Source organism: Myiozetetes cayanensis, unplaced genomic scaffold (genome assembly GCF_022539395.1).
Source record: "Myiozetetes cayanensis isolate MyiCay16 unplaced genomic scaffold, myiCay2020 scf1, whole genome shotgun sequence".
Taxonomy (NCBI): domain Eukaryota; kingdom Metazoa; phylum Chordata; class Aves; order Passeriformes; family Tyrannidae; genus Myiozetetes; species Myiozetetes cayanensis.
Genome location: NW_026086604.1, coordinates 98,474,089 through 98,495,314, shown reverse-complemented (window position 1 = coordinate 98,495,314; position 21,226 = coordinate 98,474,089). Strand labels below are relative to the sequence as shown.

Sequence of the window (21,226 nt, the reverse complement as noted above, 5' to 3'; positions counted from 1 at the left end):
GTGGAAAGAAATCTTTACATTTTACCTTAGTTTCTTTTTTTTTTTTTTTTTGGTGAACTGTAATTCCCACATCTCAGCACAATTTCTGAGAGAAGATAAAAATCACAGCCAAAATTAAGGAGAATGATTCTAGAAGATCTGCATGTCTGATTTGTGTTTTCAACTTGGTCTTAAGGAAAACAAAGATTTTGGAGGTACCATATTGATTTCCAGTTGACTGCTTCCCTATTGTCAAAAACATACCAAACCACATACATCTAATTGTTAGTCCTGCCAGCTCTCCTGACTTTCCTTACTTTGCCTGCCATGCATACCACAGCATAGTTGATACAGCAGTGGCATGTAGCTGGATCTGCAGGAATTCTTGCAGGAGCCCATGCCCCATGTGTGTGGTTTGGGAGCAGAGGAAGGAAGACACAGGAGGAAAGACTTGCAGTGCCAGGGCCATTGGTTTGTGGTGCAGGGTGTAGAGCTGAGTAAGAAAGTTTACTCCAGCAGTGTTCCCTCTTCCATGCTGACATGAATAAAAGCAGCTTTCTGGATGTAAACTAAGAAGACATGAAACAGAACAGGTACCAAGAACAGATGTTTATATCAGTTCTTGGCCAATTCTGCAATTTCTGTCCAAAAATTTAAGTGCTACTTAGGCCTCTGTTCTGTGTCTTTTTCTGCAGTAGATAGCATAAAAAAGTGATAGAGACTGATGGGAAATGTGGAATTATGTCAGCTAGTCTTTCTTCCATTAAAGAAGATGACCCTAAAGCACCAGAAAAATCTCATTGGTAGTCTGTTAAGGAAAGAAAAAAAGTAGCCAAGAGAATGGATGATGTCAGTCTGAGCAGCCACATGTTGCTCTTGAATTGCAGATGACCTAAAGATGCTTTTTAGGAGATTAAGGTTTTCTTCAGTACCTTCATCTCCTTCCTTTTCTGAGCTGTGGTTTGTAATCCTACCATGGTGGAGAGGGAAAGAAGGTAGAGATAAGTGGAGGCTCCTTGCACGTATCTGCACAGACATCTGTGTGCAGGAGGCAGTGGAACTGCTGTAGATACCTGTCATCAAAGGTTTCTGTGACCTTTGCCCAAATGTTTCATGTCACTCCACTGGCTTTGTGGTGGCAGAGTATGTGGCTTCTTCCTTTCTAGTTGCATAGGGAGCATAATTGTTTCTTTTCATGACTTTAAGCCAAAAGAAACATACTTGTGAACCAACAACCAAACAAGTTGGGGGTGGGGGGGAGAAGTTCTGCAGCTTCCTCTTCGGATTTTTCAGTCACTCTCTTTCATGTAAATGAAGATGCCACCTGAATAGCAGTCTCAACCCTCAGAAGGCAAAACAGAAGAAATCTAGCCACAGCTGAAGATGTATAGCTTTTTAAATTCCTTCTGAGACAGCATAGAAAGTTACTCTTTTAGAGATTGTTAAATAACTCAAAGGGGGTTATTCAGAGAATAGGAGTGTGTATTGAAGGACTCACTCATGCAGTGGCTGGAGGATGGCTATAGGCACATTTTGGTGTTTATGTGGCTAGGGCTGTACAGAGAAAACAAGCACGTTCTTTTCATGTGTGAACAGCTTGGCAGCAATGCCAGGGACTGAAAAGCAAGCTATACATGATAACTGACTGTGGATGTGGATGGTCTTGCATGAGGTGTGCAAGGGGAAAAGGGGAGGAAGCATATGAGAAATTTGGAAAGGTACCGTTTACAAAACTTATGTCAGATGTTTGCTCAAGGAGATTTGTGCATTGCTGGGTAAAAATGAGGGCTGTTGCAAGTTGAGTATCATAAGATCTCTCCTGCTTCCTTTTTAAGACACCTGACATTCCCCTTAGTTCTGGTAGGAAGTTGTTTCACAGATCACAGTAATATTTATTTCACAGATAGATCTTGCAAGTAGTTTTAGAAATACTCTGCTAAGGCAGGCAGAGCTTTGTTACTTCTTGTTACTGCAAGAAACTCAAGGGAAGAAAAATGCCTTGCCAAAGCTTAGACAGTAGGTCAGTGGCACAGAGTCTCTGATATCTAGCCCAGATCCCTGGCTGTGCTGACTAGCTAAATAATGATTCATTTAGTGATTGGGCTACTCTTTGATCCCTACTATATAACAATGAGGCTTTGGAGTGTTTTATTGTACTATTAAAAAGAACTCCTACTAGGAAGGTGGGAAGGGGAAGGTTTACTAGACAGTGATGAATTGGCTTTGTAGCCCCTTTTTTTTTATTTTGTTTTTGTTTTGTTTTGCTTGGATTGATTTGGTTTTGTTTCTTGGTTAGTTTTGTTTTTTTTTTTTGACTGACAGAATGGAGGAAGCAGGCTTGTAATGTAATTACACTTCATTATACTTTGTGGCTTTTTTTGAAGCCTTTCTTTTTTATTTTATTTTAGAACAGTGTGACTTCCTTCTATTTCAGACCTCTTTCAATAATGACTGCAGTGCTACTCAGAGCAGAAAATACTCTCTTTATTTATTATTATTTTTTGTTCTTGTTGCATAGGTTCATGTTCAAACTATCAAAATACAGTTTCTAAGCATGGTGTGTGATGAATATTGATGATTTGTGTAAAGCTTACTTGGACAGACAGGTGTACATCAAGTTAAGCTGCAGACCAGTGCTTGGAAACGCTTGTCTTCACAGCCCAAGATCCCTGCAGTCTTGAGGCCTGACGTGCCTGCACTCATGCACAAGCAGTGATACCCCTTCAGAAGCCTGTAGGCTTCTTTGGTTTATATCTGGAATATGAAAGATCTGAGAATAAGGAGAAATGATCTGCAGGGTATAAAATGAATGTATCAGTGGAGAGAACACTGAGAAGAGACAGCAAAGGCAAAATAACCAGACACACATTTCTATAGAACTTTCCATTTCCAGTGTTTTCATGCAAAAGAAAGTGATCTCATTATGTGCCACCATCAATAATATTTGCCTTTCCCTGTGGTTTTCAGGGTGTTGCTCCAATGCACTTTTGTTTGAGTTAGATTTCTGAACAAACAAAGTGAGAGATGTTTACACAAGTAAGACAAGGTGTAGAGATAGACGGGATAATTCCCACTGCAGTGTGTTAGGGTAGCATGAAAGCTGAAATTTAAATATTTGGCTTCTAGAGTCAACACGAAGGTCTGTCTTGATTTTTTTCTTTCATTGTTTCAAGGTGCTCTGGACATAAGAGAAAAATGCCATTTTTTTTCCCACTGGATCCATTAAAATCCTACAGGATTGAAAAAAATGGACCTACCCATCAAGCAGGCAGCATAGTGGTTTTTCATGATGCTTCTATTTAAAGGCAAACATGCTTATTTTCGGTGTTAGTGTTTCTTTAAATTCCTCAGGAATTCATGCATGCAAACATAATTTGATGAGCATACAGAAATGGCCTGTGAACTGCTAATTCAGTTGTGCTGCAGGCTCTTCTTCAGGTGAGAAGTGTGAAAAGTTTTAGGCTAAGATTTGGAACAGTCTTTAAACTTTATGACTCTTGTTTCATTCAGGTATTAGTGCAAGGAGAGCTGAAGTAATGAGAAGTCATCATGGAGGCGCAGTCCCATAGCTCTGCCACTACGGAGAAGAAAAAAGTGGAGAATTCCATTGTGAAATGCTCCAGTCGAACAGATGTCAGTGAGAAAGCTGTTGCCTCCAGCACAACTTCCAATGGTGAGTAACAGCAGGGATTTACTAGCAGCCAAACCTACAGTAATTTTATGTTCACTGCATTCCTCGTGAATTGAGCATTTGCACCTGGATCACTGTTTGTTTTAAGGAAAGGCTAAAGAAAACGAGCAAGGAGGGGGGTGTGGTGGAAAGTGGTAGGATACAATAAGGCCATTTTTGGCATCAGGCATAGTCTTTTTCTTCCAGATGTTCTAATTTGAGATGTAAATGTGCTAAGTTATTTATTATAGGAAGTTCCTGTTTTTGGCTTTTTGGAAATTGTCTAGATTAGCCTGGCAGGTCTTGCAATTGCTTTGCATTTAGCCATTGAAATATCTTACCACTAGCTAGATAATTAGTTAATACTAAAGAGACAGAAGTAGCTCTGTCAAAATTAATGGCAAAGGTCTTTTTTCCCTCTTCTTTTACAAATAAACTTACTTCTTGCAAAGGGCTGCCCCTCCCACTCCCCCAAGTTCCTTAATGACCAGGAACAAAACCTCAAGCTAGGAGTGTATCCTCCTGTGAATGCAAAACTGGAGTAGTTTTCTTAATCCTCCCCAGAGATTACCTCACTTGACAATTTTACATATTCCCTGCCTCTCCTGAGAATGTGTAATCCCAGCCCTAGCCCTTTCATTGTTCAGTGTGAGAGGGCTGAATGTATTGGTTCCTATTAATGTAAAACTCCCTTTGCATTAGGAAAGGAAATTGCCTGAAAAGGTGTGGGCAGAGTTTCAACCTGTGGATTTTGAATACCTGAAGATTAACTGCTGTTTTTTTGCAAATGAGTTTAGCAATGACTTAAGAACAGAAGATACCTTCCTGTTTATTTTGTACTCTTAGTGTATTCCTGGCAAAACATTTTCTGTTCCTGCTTTCTGCTTCCATCATGCTCGCTCATCTGGGCTTGTGGATCAGGTCAGATTCTTACTTTGATATCTTGAATAAAGGTTTCTGCTTTCTCAGAGAAACAGACTACAGCAGAAAATCCATGAGTCCTAGATCAATACTGGAGGGGAATCTCTGTGGGTCAGTAAAAATTAGGTGGCACTTGTCCCAGTATCCTTCTGTGCGACTGGACTTCAGATTAAAAGCAAACTCATCACCTACTGACCTACTAGTTGGAGTTGATCCCCACAAGGGTATAGAAATCTTGAGCAGCTATGGAAGAAGTTGCATCAGTTTTCTAAGGCATATGAAATTAGATCCTCAGCTGGTGTAAGTCAGCACAGATCCGTTGCTGTCAATGGAATTACAGTGGTTCACATTAGCTGAAGAGCTCCTCATTGTTTTTTGGGATTTTTTTGATAATAGGATTTTTCACATTGGCCCAGCTTTTCAAACAGATGCACACTTAAACACACATGCATATTCTTTGATGTGTCAGAGGTTTGTACTCAAACTCAATATTGGCACATATCTCTGACTGTTTGGGCTAGCTTGAATGTTGTCATTAAATATTTAGATTTAGAGGGCTAAAATTAGCCTAATTCTGACACTGATTTATATGGTCAAATATTTTTCTCTCTATAACTGTAGTATTAGTTCTTAACTACCTACTTCACTTAGGTGGAGTATTACTGCACGTCAGGGGCATCAAATTCCCAAGAGCTGGAAAAATTTTAAGTCTAATGAATGATTACAAAGTTTTGTCACTGGAATTATCCCCTATTAATGGAATAAGATGCTAATGTAGTACACATCCTGGGGCCCGAGGCTGCTATTTGTTAAGGTAATGACAATTAACTTTGTTTTCAGTAGGTAAGTGTTGGTCTTGTTAGTCTTCATATTTAGGTAAATCGCCAGGATCTCCAAGGTTTGGGTTTCTAACCTACCTTCATGTATAAGAGAACAAACGACTTTCCAGAGATGCAGGGTTGGGCTTCAAAGGGATAAAAAATTTGATTCCTTCTTGGATATGAAAAATTTCCTCTTAGTGTAGAGGCTCCAGGGAGCATGTGCCAAAACAAATACTAATATCAAAACTTCAGGAACTTAAACATGAGTTTTACTGTTGCAATGTTTTAAAAGTTTTGCTTTTTGCAGATGTGATTGTAATGATAACGAATTTCGGTTACAAGCACAATTTGCATGAAAGCTGGAGCTTGCATTGCCTTTGCACGTTTCATTCTTTAATGCTGGAATAAGTATTACTACAGGAATATCTTCAGTTGGTATAAGATACCACTCCTACAAAACACTCCTACAAAAAGCAGCTTTTGTTGATTTAGTGCCTCTTTTTTGCAAAAGGCTGTGGTAATGTTAAATGCTGTGATTTGCATTTGAATATTCTGTTTAACAAGGTAAGGCAGCCTTAAAAATAACAAAAGGACAGAATGATCCTTGCTGTTCTTGTCAGAAGACTGATGTCATTGCAGAACAAAATCTGCCTATCGTACCAATGTCACCTCATAATCATGTCTAATATCAGTGCTTCTGTCCTTCTGGACAACTCATGAATTAACAAAGTTTGCAGGGTAACATGTACTTGAGTGACAATTCTGAGGTGTGATGTACAAACTAGTATTTTCTCACTAGCTCTGCAGTCTTCTGAAGGAGTCAGAACTTGGATCGTAGACAGATTGAAAGCTGCTAGTTATGGTTTTTTATGTGAAGCTTACAATCATGAAGAAACAAAGAAAATATACTATTTCAACAGCTCCCAGAAGTGAGTGACACACCCAGTAGAAGGATCTATGTTAAAATCGCTATTAAGTGCGGAAAACTTTTGAATCATATGATGTGTAGACTGTTTATTGAAGAGCCTGGTGTTAACCTGGGTGCAAGGCAAAGAAAGTGAGATAGGTGAACTGGGAGGGGTGCTCACGTGTTAACCTTAACTACGCAGTGCAATTTCTGAGGCTCAGACTTGAGGGTACCCTGTGGAAGGTACCAGCTGCACTGTAACAGGCATGGGCCACAGCTTACGTGTTGGCCACTTCTGCTGAGTTCCTGTCACTACTTAACATCAAAAAAGATTTCTGCTGCACTCACCTCGCTACAAACTCTGACTGTGTTGCTGAGATGCTAGCAATGTGTTAGATATGGGCCTGCCAGCATTTCCATTATAAACCCCTGATTTCAGGGATTTATAACTGAGTCATTAAAATGTGCTCCAGGACAAAACATATGGGGAAGGTCTTAGTGCTGGAGCAAATTAAAACTTCTTTTAAAAAACAATGACCAAAAAAGTAAAAAACCACACCAAATATAATTTGAAATAAATAAGAAAAAACTTTGGCACCCTTTGATACCCAGTGGGACCACTTTTGCTTTGTTTTGAATTAATTCTTGCGAGCTTTTGATTTTTTCTTCTTTGTGTTTAGTTTTGTGTATCTTGACCAAACTGCATCCAGTTTAATAGTATACATTTCTTTGCAAATTGTTCCCTTTACTGCTTTGTTTGACTGATATATTTACCACTAAGCTAATTCTCAGGGAGACAAAAACTGCACAAGAAAGCTGCTAATGGAGATGTTAATTCACAAAAGGCTGTGTGAATAAAAAGTTTGTGCTAGGGTACAAAGTCAGCTTACTTTTGGGTATCGTGGGACTCGATAGCCTCAGACTGATCTGCTTTGACAAGGTTATAACAAAAATAAATAGTATTTGACTCATGACTGTGTCACTGGTATTACATTGGAGTAATCAGGCCAGTGTCCAGGACCACCTTACTACCATAGTTGTCAGGTTTTGTGTTCTCACGTGCACATCCCTGCTGCTTTTCTGGAGACAAAGCAGTAAGACCCTGTTCCCTACCATGTCAGAGCTTGGACTTAGGTCATCTTGAAAGTTGCTGCGTGCAACACACACGTTTCTATCAAGTTGCAAAGAATGGCTTTCTGAAAAGTAGTGTCCATTGATAAAATGATTTACATTAGTTCTGTACTCCCCTTGGAGAGCCTTTGCCTGGTGTTGCAGGTTACGGAACCTGCCTTGCTAGACCTCCATTGGATAGCACAGTACCTCCTGTAATTTCACGTAATTCCAGGATTAAAAAAGAAATCTTCGGGTGAATGCTGTAAAGGTCGCAGGGGTCCGCACAGTGACTTGCCTCGCCGAATCGTGATGAACGCCGACATGAGGGCTCGTTCTCGGCTGCTCCCCCGCGCTGCTCTGCCGGCGAGGGCGAGCAGCGTGCCTGCCCCCCCGGCCGCCTTGTCCCGCAGCCTGGCACACGGGCTGGGGCTGGGACCAGCACCACGACAAACCCATGTGTCAGGCTGAGCGCTGCAGTGCTGGAACAGCAAACCCCACTCGCTACCCTGCCCTGCCCTGCCCTGCCCTGCCCCTGGAGCCGCGGTGCCCTCCCGCACCCCCGCACGGGGAGTCACAGCCTTCCCATCCCAGCACTGCATTTAAGTCCTGAACTCCGGTCCAGCCAATTTGAGCGAATGCTTTGCGTTTTAGCCACGGGACTAGCTCTGTTTGCTCTCATAATGGGACTGTTTGCATGCTCACAATTAAGCAGTGGCTTTAGTGCTGTACCAGGCTGGCTGCTTTGACCCTGTGCTCTGCTTTGTAGGTGAATCAGATTTGTTGATAGAGTACTTCCTAAGAGGCGTTGACCAAGAAAAAAACACAACAAACATGCTAACCTAACACAGCCCTCAGCTCAGTGCCATTTGTGTTTTTTTCACTTAATCTGTACCATGAATATAATTAATTTTTTGCTTTAATTTCTAAAAAGTACAGGGAGTTTCTGTGAGGACTGAATGAATAATTTTACAAGGCAAAGCTGCACTTCACAGCATTGCTTGGAGAACATTAGGAAATTGTAATGCTGTATTCAACCCTGATCTATTTACTGTTTGGCTTGTGAATTTTGTTGACTAAATGCTTTGAACTTTTGGACATTTTGGCTCTAAACTGATGTTTTTAATGTTACATTAAAACAATGCAGTTATTGTATGGGAACTCCTTCAGTGTCTGACGGGCAAGCACTTATTTTCAGTTTGATGTGTTTTGTCTGGTTTTTGACCCATGAGCTTGTTCCAGTGTAATCTGATATTTCTTATTAACCTATTACTCTGCCTTAAAAAAAGCTAATTATAAACGTATGTAGGTTGTGGACTTGACTACCTTTATCAGAATCAGATAGTTATTGAGAACATACTTTAAAGTGATAGAAAGCAGAAATTATTATCTTAATGATGATGTAACTTAAAACCAAAGTTGATAGATGAATAAATGAGAGGAAGTTCATGCGTCCACTTTGATTATTTCAGAAGAAGAGCCAGCTTCATCTAGGTCTCCTTTTTATTTTTTTTCCCTTCTTCCTAGTAGTTTTTTTAGGGTTGACTGAGGGAAGCAGTCTGCAACCCCACAAGAATCACATTTCCTGTTTAAACTTTTAGTTGGTTACTTGTCCTGCTGCTTGCTTTCAAGCCTCACCATAAAATAGGTGTTAATCATAATACCCATTCTTGGCCCCCTCATTGGACTGATGTGCTCAGGGTCCTGTTGAGAGGTCAGGGTTCAAAAGAGGTTGTTAGGTATCAAAAAACATTGCCTGTACTATTTTAGTGACTTGTAAATTGAGTGCTGAATGGATTATATGAGACCTGATTCTACAAAGTGATCAGGAGATGCCATCCTCTTGCCCTGAAATCAAAGGGGATGGAGGGGCCCTCTTCTCATTTTCAGGTCAAGGAGTAAACATCCTGTAGTATTAGGTACTGAAAATGATGACTTCAATGTACATGTTTTTCTGAGGGTTTTGTTTTTCAGTGAGACAAATACTGCAGGTAATTCCTATCTCTAAGTGATACACAGCAGCATGAAAGTTAAAGAGTAGAATGGTCACGTGTGGTAGCCCAGAAAAAACAAGGGCAAAGACCTGAACCTGTAAGATTTTGTGAACCTTTCTGTTCTAATATTTGCAACCAGGTTGTAAGAGGATAAACTTAAAAGAAGGTACTTATCCTTGGGGAGAATAGACTCCCCTGATGCTTGAAGATATTGGAAATGAAAGTACTGGAGGTTGTAATTAAGTGGGAACTGCATGTCTTGGTATATTGTAATCTGATGTGAGTAGCTGATTAAGTACATGTTCTTTTGGAGTAATGCACCCATAGTCCTTTATGCTTACTAATAAAATTTCAGTCATCAAGTTATGGTTTATTGTAGACTGTAATAACTCATTCTGCCTGATATGATTTTCTAGTGTTGTTTCTCAGTGAGCCAGCCCTACCCTTACCCCACTCTAAACCCAGTGATCTCTGCAAGTGTAGTACAGTATTGCTTCATTAATTCTGCCGAGATTTCCCTCATTTTTTCCCCCCTTCTCTCCCCTCACTGCAGTGGTTAATAGCATAAGGGATATTAAATGTCAATCCTCCTGTATCCCTTTGCAAGTTCCAGAAAGAGATGATTGAGTGGCTTATCCCTGCAATCACTGTAATCAGTAAGTAATGACTTAACATCCTGCTGGATAACACGAGGTGGAATCAGGAGAAAACATTAGTTAGCAGCAGAAGCTTGCCACCTGGACAAAGTGGAGGTTAAATTTAGGAAATTATATGCTGGGGAGTTTTTTTTCCCTGAAAAACAAGAAAAAAGACCCAACCACAAAACACCCAAGCAAACATACTCCAATTGTACCTGGGTTTTGAAATAGAGTAAGAAGTGATAATAATAAAAAGGTTTAAAGTGTTTCTCTGCAGTATGGCAACAGTACTGTGCTCTGTGCTTTTAGGAGTCTGTTATAAATCAGACCTCAAAAAGTTCAGCCACTGCAAGCCCACAGTACTGGGGAAGAGGAAGCAACCAGGAGGTTTGATTTTTAGAAGGAAAAAGGCTGCTGGCAGCTAAAGCTTTAGTGATATTGTTAGCCTTCCAGAAAAGGGCTTTTACTGCTGTTAAGTGTTGGTCTCAGGGGAAGATACCCTAAAAGAGAAAGGGCCTCCTAATGACCTTGCACTGCTGTGCCAGCCTGTGCCACCAAAGTGGGGAGGGTGCATGGCAGCAGCACTGCTGCTCCAAGTGATGGCATCTTCCTCCCAGCTGCTGGAAATGGATGTCAACAAACACATGGGTGCCAGGCAGTTTGGGAGGGCTGGAAGGGCTCTTAATTAAAAAATTAAGACAGAAAACTCCTGGACTCCAAATCCCAAAAAAGAGAATCTGCAAGCGAAGGAGCTATGCAGAGCAGATCATCTTCTTAAAGTAAATAAAAAGAATTTAAAAAAATCCTTCTAATTGACTTAAAGCTAGGCAACCCCTCTGGCAGGCACAGTATTTGGCTTTACAATCTGAACTGTGTAAATTAAGGCAGTTGAAGTAATTAAATTACTTAACAGGTTTTCAAATGGCATTCGTCTTTTCTCTTCTAGATATTTTCTATTTCATATCTGTCTTTAGTTAAAAGGAAATAATCAGGCACCAGTGTTGCATTTGATTATATCCCTGCTCTGTATGTTTCTATTTACTTCCCCCCCCCCGCCCCGTGCCCTTTCTTTTATTTGTTTTCCAGAGGAATCAAAACCTCAGCTTCTGCTTACATAGAAATTATTACTAAATACATATGCCAGTAAGTAGGAGAAGTGAGCTAAGGGTACAGTATATGATTATTTAAAGAAGGTACCATATTAAAGCTACATTGTTTGTATTCTTTCCAAGCCATATGTCATTATTTTGGGGTGAGAGTGGAAGGGGAGGGAGAAGCATTCTTCTACCATCCCAACTAAGAGGAAATGAGATGGATTTTTAGTGCTGTGTTATTATCTTATTTCCCATTAAAAGCCTTTACCTTTGATGTATACTGTAAGTGGTCACAATTTAATTTGCAGATTCTATTTTTGTTCATAAGGCTGGCAATTCAGAAAAAAAAATTGCTCGTAAATGTGATCTGGACCTACTGATGAATGCATACTTTGAGTGTGCAGATGCACTTTGGAAAAGAGAAGTACATAGTAAATACTGGGTTTTGTGCAGCTGATTTTAAAATTTGGCTTTTAAGGCATTATGGGTCAGATTATTAAAAAGCACTGCCTGCAGTCAGCTGGAGTCTTGCTACACAGGAGCTGTGTGTGCACATTCTTTGCACATGCCAACCACTTAAAATATGCTGGTTTCTATTCATTTAGTACGACTTTTCATGCATGTTCCACATGCAGCCAAGTGGAAACTTCAGTCTTACGCATGCAATAGCTTGAAAATGCACCCAGATGTCCCAAACTAAGGGGATTTTTTTGTTCTGCATAATAGAACAGGTTTGTACTGATGGAGTTTTTCCTAAGATGGGGTAATAAATTGTAGAAACTGAAGTAAGTATCGTAGCTCTCTCATGAGCTCTCTTGCTCTTTCTCTGTCCCTGTCGTGTGCTTGCCTTTCTCTTCTTTTCCAGTGTAGGGGTTCATACATAACAACAGAGGATTTTGTGTGTGGAAAAGTTCCTTCTGGGCCTGACCAATAGTGTTTTCCCCTCCTCCTGGTCTCTCTCTTTTCTTTCCTTCTTTTTCTTCTTCTCTTTTCTTTCCCTTTCTTTTTTTTCTTTTTTTTCTTTCTGTTTTTTTTTCTTTCTTTTAGTTTTCAGAAAGTTGAGTTCCATCCCAATTATTAAATCTTTGGAGACCATTCCCACATGGTTCTGTAAATGGTAGCTTCATCCTGAGTTCTTTCATCTCTTTTCCTGCTCTCCTGGCTTGACAGTTGAAAAGGTCTGACTGTGCCACACAATGGTTTGATTGGTTTCTCTAGGGGAGGCTTTACCCTGCCTCATCATTCGCCAGGCAGGTGGACCAGAAAGTCTCTTGATTCTTTTGTTGCCTCTCAAAGTCCGAGGTCTTTGACTGAATAAATCCTCCGTCATGGGATAATTTGCTAAAAGGAGACTGAAAGATGTGAGAGAAAAGCCTCACTACTTGGGTACTGAATTAATGAAATAACTGGGCCTTGGAGTTTGCAATTGAAAAATCACCAGGAATGCAATGGGTGGAGACAGGCTTCAGAATGCAAGCCCGTTACTTCCCTGTAATAAACTATGAGAGCTTTAAATGATATTACTAAATACGCTGTTCGCCTGGCCGCCTCCAGTTATTTGCATTTGCAGCCCCGTTCGTTCGGCGGGGGAAGCCCGAGCAGAATAAAAGCCGTTTTGGTACAGCGCCTAGTTAGTCATTAGATTATTATGAGGGGCTGGAAAGAATTCCATATGACAGAACTAGGGTTGAGTTAACACAGGACGAAAAGTAATTTACAGATAGGCTGTCCTCAGCCATCTTCGTAGCCCCTGATAAGGTTTCATTTCAGAATGGATAGGCGACATTTCCACTTACGGGCCCATTCTGCGACACCTGTGATAACAGCTTCTGGATCCTAATTGAAATTGGTTTCAAAATGGATTTTCACTTTTCTCTGTCTGTGGAAAATATTGAATGGACTCAGAGCTGCCACAGAGAATCCCAGACCTTGGAAAATGGAGCAAGAAGCCAGGATCATCTTTCATAACTGTGTCGATGATATGACAGTTTTGTTATCTGTCTTATTAATGAAATCATTGATCACCTGATGAGGGAGATAATAAACTACATTTTTGCTGCTGTTCAGGAAGCTCAATTAGATTTTTTAAAAGTACAGATGGGGGAAAATCAAGCCAAAACAATGAAACAAATGTTTTTGGGTCTATTTTCAACTTTGCTTTTCTTGAAGATTTTTTAGGTGGAAGAAATCTCCGAGACCGTAAAATGCTGACTGCATCTTCAGTTTATTGAAAGTAAAAAGGAAATAAGAGAAAGCAAACCTGATGCTCACATTAGGACTTACTGTTTTTTTGTTTTTAACAAACTGCACTAAGTAAATAACACTTAAGTCCTAGTAAGTGCCATGGAAACTCAAATGAAAGGAGAAACAATGGAGCTCAATTTTAGCTGAAGTGGGATTAGTGATACGAACTCCCTGAATGCTCTAATGTGGACAAAGGCTGGTGTTAAATTTAGTGAATGCTTCCGTGATGCTGGTTCTCTCGATAATTATTTCTTCTCTAAAAATGGATGTCAGCCTTTAGTTTTTAAAGCTGTTCCACTCAGGCATTCTGGAAAAATAAGTTCCTTTATTTTTTTTTTTTATTTCTGTGTTATTGTATTAATGGACTTGAGAAGATTTTTAAGCACAAGCTAATGTAGTAAACTGCCTGCTTAGGATATGCACAGGCTTCAAAAATAAAACCTGAAAGGATTTTGTGATGTGTTGTTTCCCTGGCTGTTTTCTGATTATTGCGGAAAAGAGACAAATCTGTTGTTTGTGCTTGGTTGCTCTGGAATGCACGCTGTATTCCTTGAGGAAGGTGGGAAGGGATAGTTTTTCCGAAGAGGGATGCTGGTGACTTCTCATATTTCACTGTGAATTGTATCCTAGATGTTTCTCCAGTACCACTGCTAGCGCAGGTCAATCTATCCCCGTTTTTAAGCTTGAAAGGGGAGCTCTGATCAAAGGCTTGAATGATGTCACCGATCTCTGGTGATTGATTAGGAACAGAAGTTCGGGAGCATTTTGCATGTCCGCCTTTACCTTATCGCTTCAAATCCATTAGTGCCTACCCTTCAGGGTAGCTTTCAATCAGGGGAAAATAGCATATGTGCGTATAGATGCATATATATACACACACATATGTCCCACAAGTATACGCATATATAGAGAAAAGGAAGAGGACAGTATGCAGGCTTCATAGTCTGAATTATAAATGTGTTTTTCTTTAATGGAAAAGGAAGCAGTTTTTATTGGTCTATGTTGATACAGGGATTATTTCTTAATTGCTAAACTTCTGGTTGTAATTCTTCTCTGTTCTTCTGCAGCTTCTCTCACAGATTTAAATCCATATAGGTCTCTCACATTGAGTTTTTGTCTGATTTACTTTCTTTTGCTGTAGTTTGCCCAGAATGGAATCATGCCCCTGCTTGTTATTTCTTTTTCATGCATGGGGTGCACATTAAGATCCACTGTGCATACCAGTGGCTTAGAGATGCTTTTTTTAACTAGAAATTGAAAAATAAATATTTTAAATCTTCAGGGTTTTTTTCAGAAGTTCAGAGCTGGCCAAAATGTATGTTAAACTATTAAAAGAAAAGATCTTTTATTCGTAGAAGAGGAGCACTCTGACTCTCAGTGGTGTGGGAGGTCGGACAATGGGTTTGCTTATGTCTGTAACAGTGGTGTAGAGAAGCAAGCAGCGTGGGACTTGAATCTGACTGCACTGTAGTACAGATGAGGAAGCTGGAGTCCATTCCTAAGTATCCCGCTCCTAACAGCATACTGTGATTTGAATGAGGAACTCAAAAACTCCACACAGGCTTTTAAAAGCTGGAGTTAATTAATTATTCTGTTAAATGGAAGTTTTCGGTATGTAGTATTATTCAAAAATGTCAAAGTTATTTTTGTGTATCTCTTTTCCCCTTTCTTTTTAGTAGGTTGGCTCAATTTTTTTTTCCCTCTCTCTCTCCCTCTCTCTCCCTCTCTCAAATCTCCTTTGCTCTCTCTTCTGCTGTTGTGCATTTCACACCAGGAGATGACAAGTCTTGTGATTGCAGCAGAGGCAATTGAAAGAAAATAAAAAGAGAGTTCTTTTTCTCTGGTGCTGGCCCATGAACATACCGTAAAAATTGGATTAGACACACCTAGAGTTGGGATTGATTGCATCTTGAATGGGAAATTAGAACATCTGAAAAATTCCTTTTTGGATGGAACAGAAGCACAAGAAGGAAAAGTTGGATGGAAACCAGAGAAGAACTGTAAATCACTATTGAAGTTACTTCCTATGGTTTACCATTGGCTGTCAAAGAAAATTGCCTCGGGCTTGTTTATAGCTAATTCCTTCTATAGAAAACTTCCAATTTGTGGACTGGCCTCTGAACGGGATTGATAACTCTGTTTATAGACCAGGATGGGTATCTAAAGATAACAGATAATGCAAATGAGCCTTTTTTTGATAAGCCAGGGAAGCAATTATGGATACAACTTGGCTGATGGATTTCAGAGTGCTTTTCCACAGATTATAGATTTTATTTTTTTTTTTGCATTATAGTTTTCTTAGCAGTGTTAGAAAAACAAAATCAAAGTCATTCAAATAGAACTAAAAAGATGGAGTGGATGATATAACCAGTTTTCCTACTACTTGTAAACATAGTGAATCAGATTAAAAAAATAAACAGGCAGTCCTCATCCTTCTCTGGGAAAAATATGATTTGATAAAAATGTGCGTTTAATATTCAATTTACAGTTTCATCTGAAGTGCGTAAACCTAGATGTCCTGTGGGATTTTACAGCCTTTTCCAACTTTAACTCAGATAAAAATGCTCCTCATAAACTGTCTTCCTGCTTTTATTTTTGAATTTTTATTTCTACTGGAGAGGAGGGTGGAAGCTAAACCCTGCCAGTTGTTGGAGGCTCCCCAGGGTGCTCAGCACCTGTGATGAACCCTTAAGCCTGGGCTGGTTTCAGTGCTGAGCGCACAGCAGAGTGATGCAGAGCATGTTGTGTTTCTCTCTCAGCTTCATGGATTTTCCCACTGGAAGTGTCTGTGAATCCTCAGCTTCCCACAGCTCGAAGGAGACCTGTGGCTGGGGTTCGCATCTGCCCGAGGTCAGAGGGAGGTTTGGTATGCTCTCTCCACCTCAGCTGTTTTGCTTAACTTGCCGGTGGTTCAAGCTCTGTGAGTTAGTGGTGGTGTCCCCAGGGAGGAGCCTGTGCTTTCCTCACCCCTCAGGGTTCATGGAGCTGGCCTGAGGGGACCAAGCTGCCCCCACCCTGCAGGTCAGAGACATCCATCCCTTCCTGGGGTCAGGGCTCAAAACAGGGTACGACTTGCAGGATCCACAGTGAGACAGGGAGGAGACAAAATTAACCCCATAAAATGTTGTGTTTCTAAGGGGCATTTGTAGTCATAATTTCATATTGTTCTTTAGTGGTAAGACTGAGCTTTTTTTAATTTAAAACCCTAGTCCACAACTCACTGAAATACTGAAAGGATTTTTAGGAAGTTTAACTAATCCAGGTTTTAAATATTCAGTCTTGGGTGAGTCTTTCCAGTCTCCTTACTCAAGTCATTGTCTTTCAGTTGGTTCCCTTCAGTGAGATGTCTGGGCTCCTGACACCCTTGATCACTGAATTACCACATCTCTGAAACTGGAGATAACTTCTCATGGAGCTATCTCAGGGCCTAATCCTGGAAATGTACTTTCTTTTACAAATGTTCTATTTGAAGGCTCTTCTGTATGATCAGAAACAAAGGGAAAAATAATGATGTCTTAGTTCCCACGTAGCTGTAATAGAATCTCTCCTTGTAGTTTGAACTACTCCACGTTTCAGGGATTTGACAAGGTATAGACAGACTTTGCTTCTGTCATGAAGTCAGCCACCACTGACTTCCATGGAAGCAGAATGGGAATACTTTATTTTAATTGGTATTTAAATATTCAGTCACAAACTGCTACGAACCCCTTCAGTTTATTACAGGCATTTTCAAGGCCTTCATAAAGGATCACACATCTCACGGTTTTTATCAGCAAAACTGAAAACAGCACAATTTTGCTTAGAGAAATACAAGACCTGCAACTGTTTTCTGAACATAATTTTAAATGTCCTTTCTGAAGGTGTATATGATAAATTAGTTTTCAGACATACTTGGTTGAAGAGTTTGAGTGAATGGATATCAGCATCTTTCAAACACCAGATGGGTACAGGTTCACAGTGCTTCTGCCAGAAAATCATAGATTTGAAGTCACTCAGAGGATTTCTCCCAACTTCATTTCCAACATTCATCCCAGTCTTAAGTCAGTGCCATGTTTTCCAAGTGTTGGACAAAGATAAATAATAATAGTAGGTTTTATTTTATATTTTCAATTTGATGTACATCAGCATCTTCTTCTGACAGTCACCCTGAGCTTAAAATATCTGTTCCAAGACTCCATTTTTTTTGCTGACATGATAGAGGTTAATGTTGCATATATAATAGTGGAAACAGTTTTAAAAGTCCTGTTCTCAGCTTTGAACACTTTTTTTTTTGATTGTTCAGATGATAGGGGAAAGTGGGTTTGTTTTGCTGTTTAAATTCCCAAAGACCTTTTTCTTCAGCTATCAAACTTAAATCAGAAGTAAAACCTTGCATACATTTTCTTTGGCGCCAAGAAATTTTTTTTTTCCCTCTGAGAAATAACTTAGTATGAAGGATACCAAAATATCTCAAGTAATAAAAATATTTCAAGGGACTGTGATTTATTGCTACATTTATCTTCAAGACTCAAACAGATGCTAAAAATAAGCATACTCCTAAAAAATAATAATTATGTCTATAAGTGAATAAGAACCTTGAGTAAAGATATCAAAAATTCCACCAGGTATTTAAAGAGTGAAAGAAAGGACCTAAAGGAAGAAGGGAAGGAAGGAAAGAAAGAGCAAGCTGTTCCTCTGTGGTGCTCTTATTTAAGCAGATTTCAGGTGCATTTTTTTCTTGTCATGTTGGACTGCGAACCTGTCAAAAATCAGTATTTTAGCATTGTTAGACAGAAGTCATAGTTATTCATGGGGCCAGTAGTTTTAACTTCAGTGGTGTAAGATCTTACATGTAGGTGCATAATAGTTTATACAGAATAACTTAATTTCTATACTAGGTGAATCTGAGAACAACATTGTATTTCAGAGTCCTTAATTATGGGGAAAAACATTACCTTTAGACATAAATGTTAGACACCAAGGAAGAGCAACAGGAGTTTTTTGTTTGAGTGTCTGAACACAATTTGGGCTGCTGCTTTTGTGTCTTTATTTGGCCAGTTATAATGTGCTGGATTTTTTTAGCCTTCTGAGATGTGTAGGCTCTTCACTTCTTTGGGAAGGGAAGGCAGAACTTCAGCCCAGCAAAAGGACAGTTCAAGATGTCGGCACAGAGTTCACTGCTGGCTTTTTGCAGTCTCAGAGAAGTCAGACTTACTGTGAAAGTGGAGTTGCCCTGAGCCTGTGCTCAGCAGGGATGTGATGGGTATCCCTCATAACTGCAGGTCTCAGGCATGGTCTGGCTGCATTCAGTATTGCCTTGTACAGGTGCTTCTGCGTTTCCAGGGATCTTGGCTGCTGTTTGTGGAAACCAAATCCTTGGCAGTTTAGTATTGAAAGTCCCCTCTGTTGCAGGGTTGAACTTATTTTAACACGGAACATACCTAAACAAAGAGAAAATTAGAAGGATCTAAGGGAAATCCTTTATTATGTTGGGGTTATATTTTGTTTTAGCAATAAAGAGAGCAGTGAAATTGCTTTTCCTAAGTTCTGCTGGAGGAGTTGCAGAGGGCAGCAGTGTGTATATAGCAGGCTATCAAGCTGTAATTAAAAGGGAGAGCATTCAGAACTTAGCCACAGTTAATTCTTCAAAATGTAAAGAGTCTTTGAAGTTAGGTGGATGTTAACTAAAGTAAACACAAGCCATGAGAGGTATGAAATGATCTCACTGAAAATCTGTTTCCCAGATTTCTGTCCCTTCAGGTTATAGACTTTTCTTTTGCTCATTCTGGAGTTTGGGCAGAATCAGTCTCCTACCTGAAAAATGAGACATAAAAATAAAAATGTGTAATAAAAATAAAAATGTTGCAGACAGTGACATTGCTCTTTCAACTGTTCCCTTCTAGATAGGTCTATCCAGTCTAAACTTTCTCTTAGGGGGTCTACAAAGAGTGTGAAGTTGGCTCATGTGACTACCACCATGTGATTCCAGTGCATTTCAAGGAATGAAATTGAGAGGGAGAGATAGAAAGGGACAAGGAGATTCTGCTTAGAATATACAGTGCTTCCATTAAACTTTGGTTTTAAACTTTTATTTTTTTAAATTTGGTATCTGATACTTTTTTTTTAAGCATTCAGAAGGCTTCTATCCATAAACATGTATTTCTTCTTGTTTCAGTGCTGGAGATGCTTTTGAGCATCTTAAAACTAAAAGGGCCCATGAAGGCAGGGGAAGGGAGAAGGATGTTTCACATTTCAGTGTTTTAGGAAATAAAAATTAGCAAACACTAATAGGTATCTCTTCTTTCCTATTCTTTATTAAAATGCATGGGATGTGGATCAAATTACTTTATTCAGCACTCAGCTTTTCAGCTACCTTGACATGGGAGACTGCAGGCAGTTGGATAAATTTGCTGGAAAGTTGCCCAGTTTCACTGCTGCTTATATAAGCTTGCCTGTATCCTCTGGGGAAGACTATTTTGTAACATGTTATATCAGGATGAGTATCCCTATGTTCCCTTTAGCTCTGGGATGCCAGAAGTAGATGAGTGGTGGTGGTGATGATGATGACAACGGCTGTTTTTCTCTCTCTCTCCTTTCTGGGGTTAATGAAAGACAGTCATTAGGAACCTTTGCCAAATCAGGATGCTACCCCTCTCTGCTTTGCTATCGTCTGAAAATAACATGCAATGCACATTACTCATGATAAGCAAGTTATGGTTGAGTTATAAATTATTTTGCAATTGCCAAAACGATAGTTAAACTTGTTTTGGAGCCAGCATAATTAAGGATGTGTGACTGCCTTATTAGACTGCCTTGTTGAGATTTCAAGAAACAAGCCATCACATCTTGTTTATATGCTGGTATTTTATCTCTGCAGATATATGTTCAACTCCTGGCTGTGTAGCAGTTAAGGTGAGAGTTGAGGTCCTGTCCTTATTGTGTTGGATAGCTGTTGATATCAAACAGAAATCTATGAGAGTTTCAAACTTTGGAGACCAGTACTGTAAATTTACCGTTGAGACAGATGAGATGATTTGAATCTCTAAGCACTGAAGACTGGACTTTCTTGTCTTTGTCATGGTGGTGGCACTGGGAAGCATCTGTGGTCCAGACTCTTTCTCTTATAAATGCACATGTACATTTCTTACTGGAACCTGGAAAAGAGGACATATTGGGTGCACCTACACATGTTTCAATTTACCACTTCATTCTTCTGTTTGGGTTGCTTAATGCAGAATCATGAAGTCATGCTCTCAAAAGTCTGTACCAGTAGGTAGCAATCTAGCTTCATTATCTTATGCCAAGAATTGCCCTCAGCTTGGCAATAAACCCTTGCAATTAAGTCTGATGATGCTAGGTATTTGCATTTTACAGTGCTTGTTGAGGATTGGAATGCTCTGAGGACTGCTATGAGGCTTGGAGTGACAAGGACAGTAAATCCTATGGTATATTGCAGAATAAAAAGAAACCTGTTAGGGTATTTATGATTCATAAAGTCATTTAGCATGAAGTTCCTCTCACGCAGAGTAGGTGAGGTAGAGAGAGAGGCAGAGAGGTGCTCTCCTGACAGGGCAAGCAAGACCAACAGTGCAGCAGATCTGTGGAGTGCAGTGTGAGGCTGGGAAGTGGATTGGATAATGACAATGGTCACTGAGCTGAGTTGACACAGGCCACCCTCTGGGGTTGTATAGCAATCATTTATGTTACCTTAATTCCTTGATGTCTGCCTAACTGGTGGAGTCCATTCCTTTCTTTGAGAAGTCCCTTTTGTTCCTTGCCCAAAGCCCATTGAGTGAGGAAATTTCATTGTGTAGCACTTTCCAAACTGCCACTAATCCAGCCTTTTACTGTAAAATTAACTTAAAACAG

At 39.8% G+C, this 21,226-nt stretch overlaps 2 protein-coding genes across 2 annotated transcripts in view; both read left to right on the top strand.

The window, feature by feature from the left end:
• Nucleotides 1–21,226, top strand: part of EGFR (epidermal growth factor receptor) — a 1,326,436-nt gene that overhangs the window by 1,034,033 nt on the left and 271,177 nt on the right. The window lies entirely within an intron of this gene.
• Nucleotides 3,529–21,226, top strand: part of GLI3 (GLI family zinc finger 3) — a 192,396-nt gene continuing 174,698 nt past the window's right edge. Inside the window, 1 exon segment of the mRNA XM_050330191.1 lies at nt 3,529–3,652. Coding sequence (XP_050186148.1) covers nt 3,529–3,652 — 124 coding nt within the window.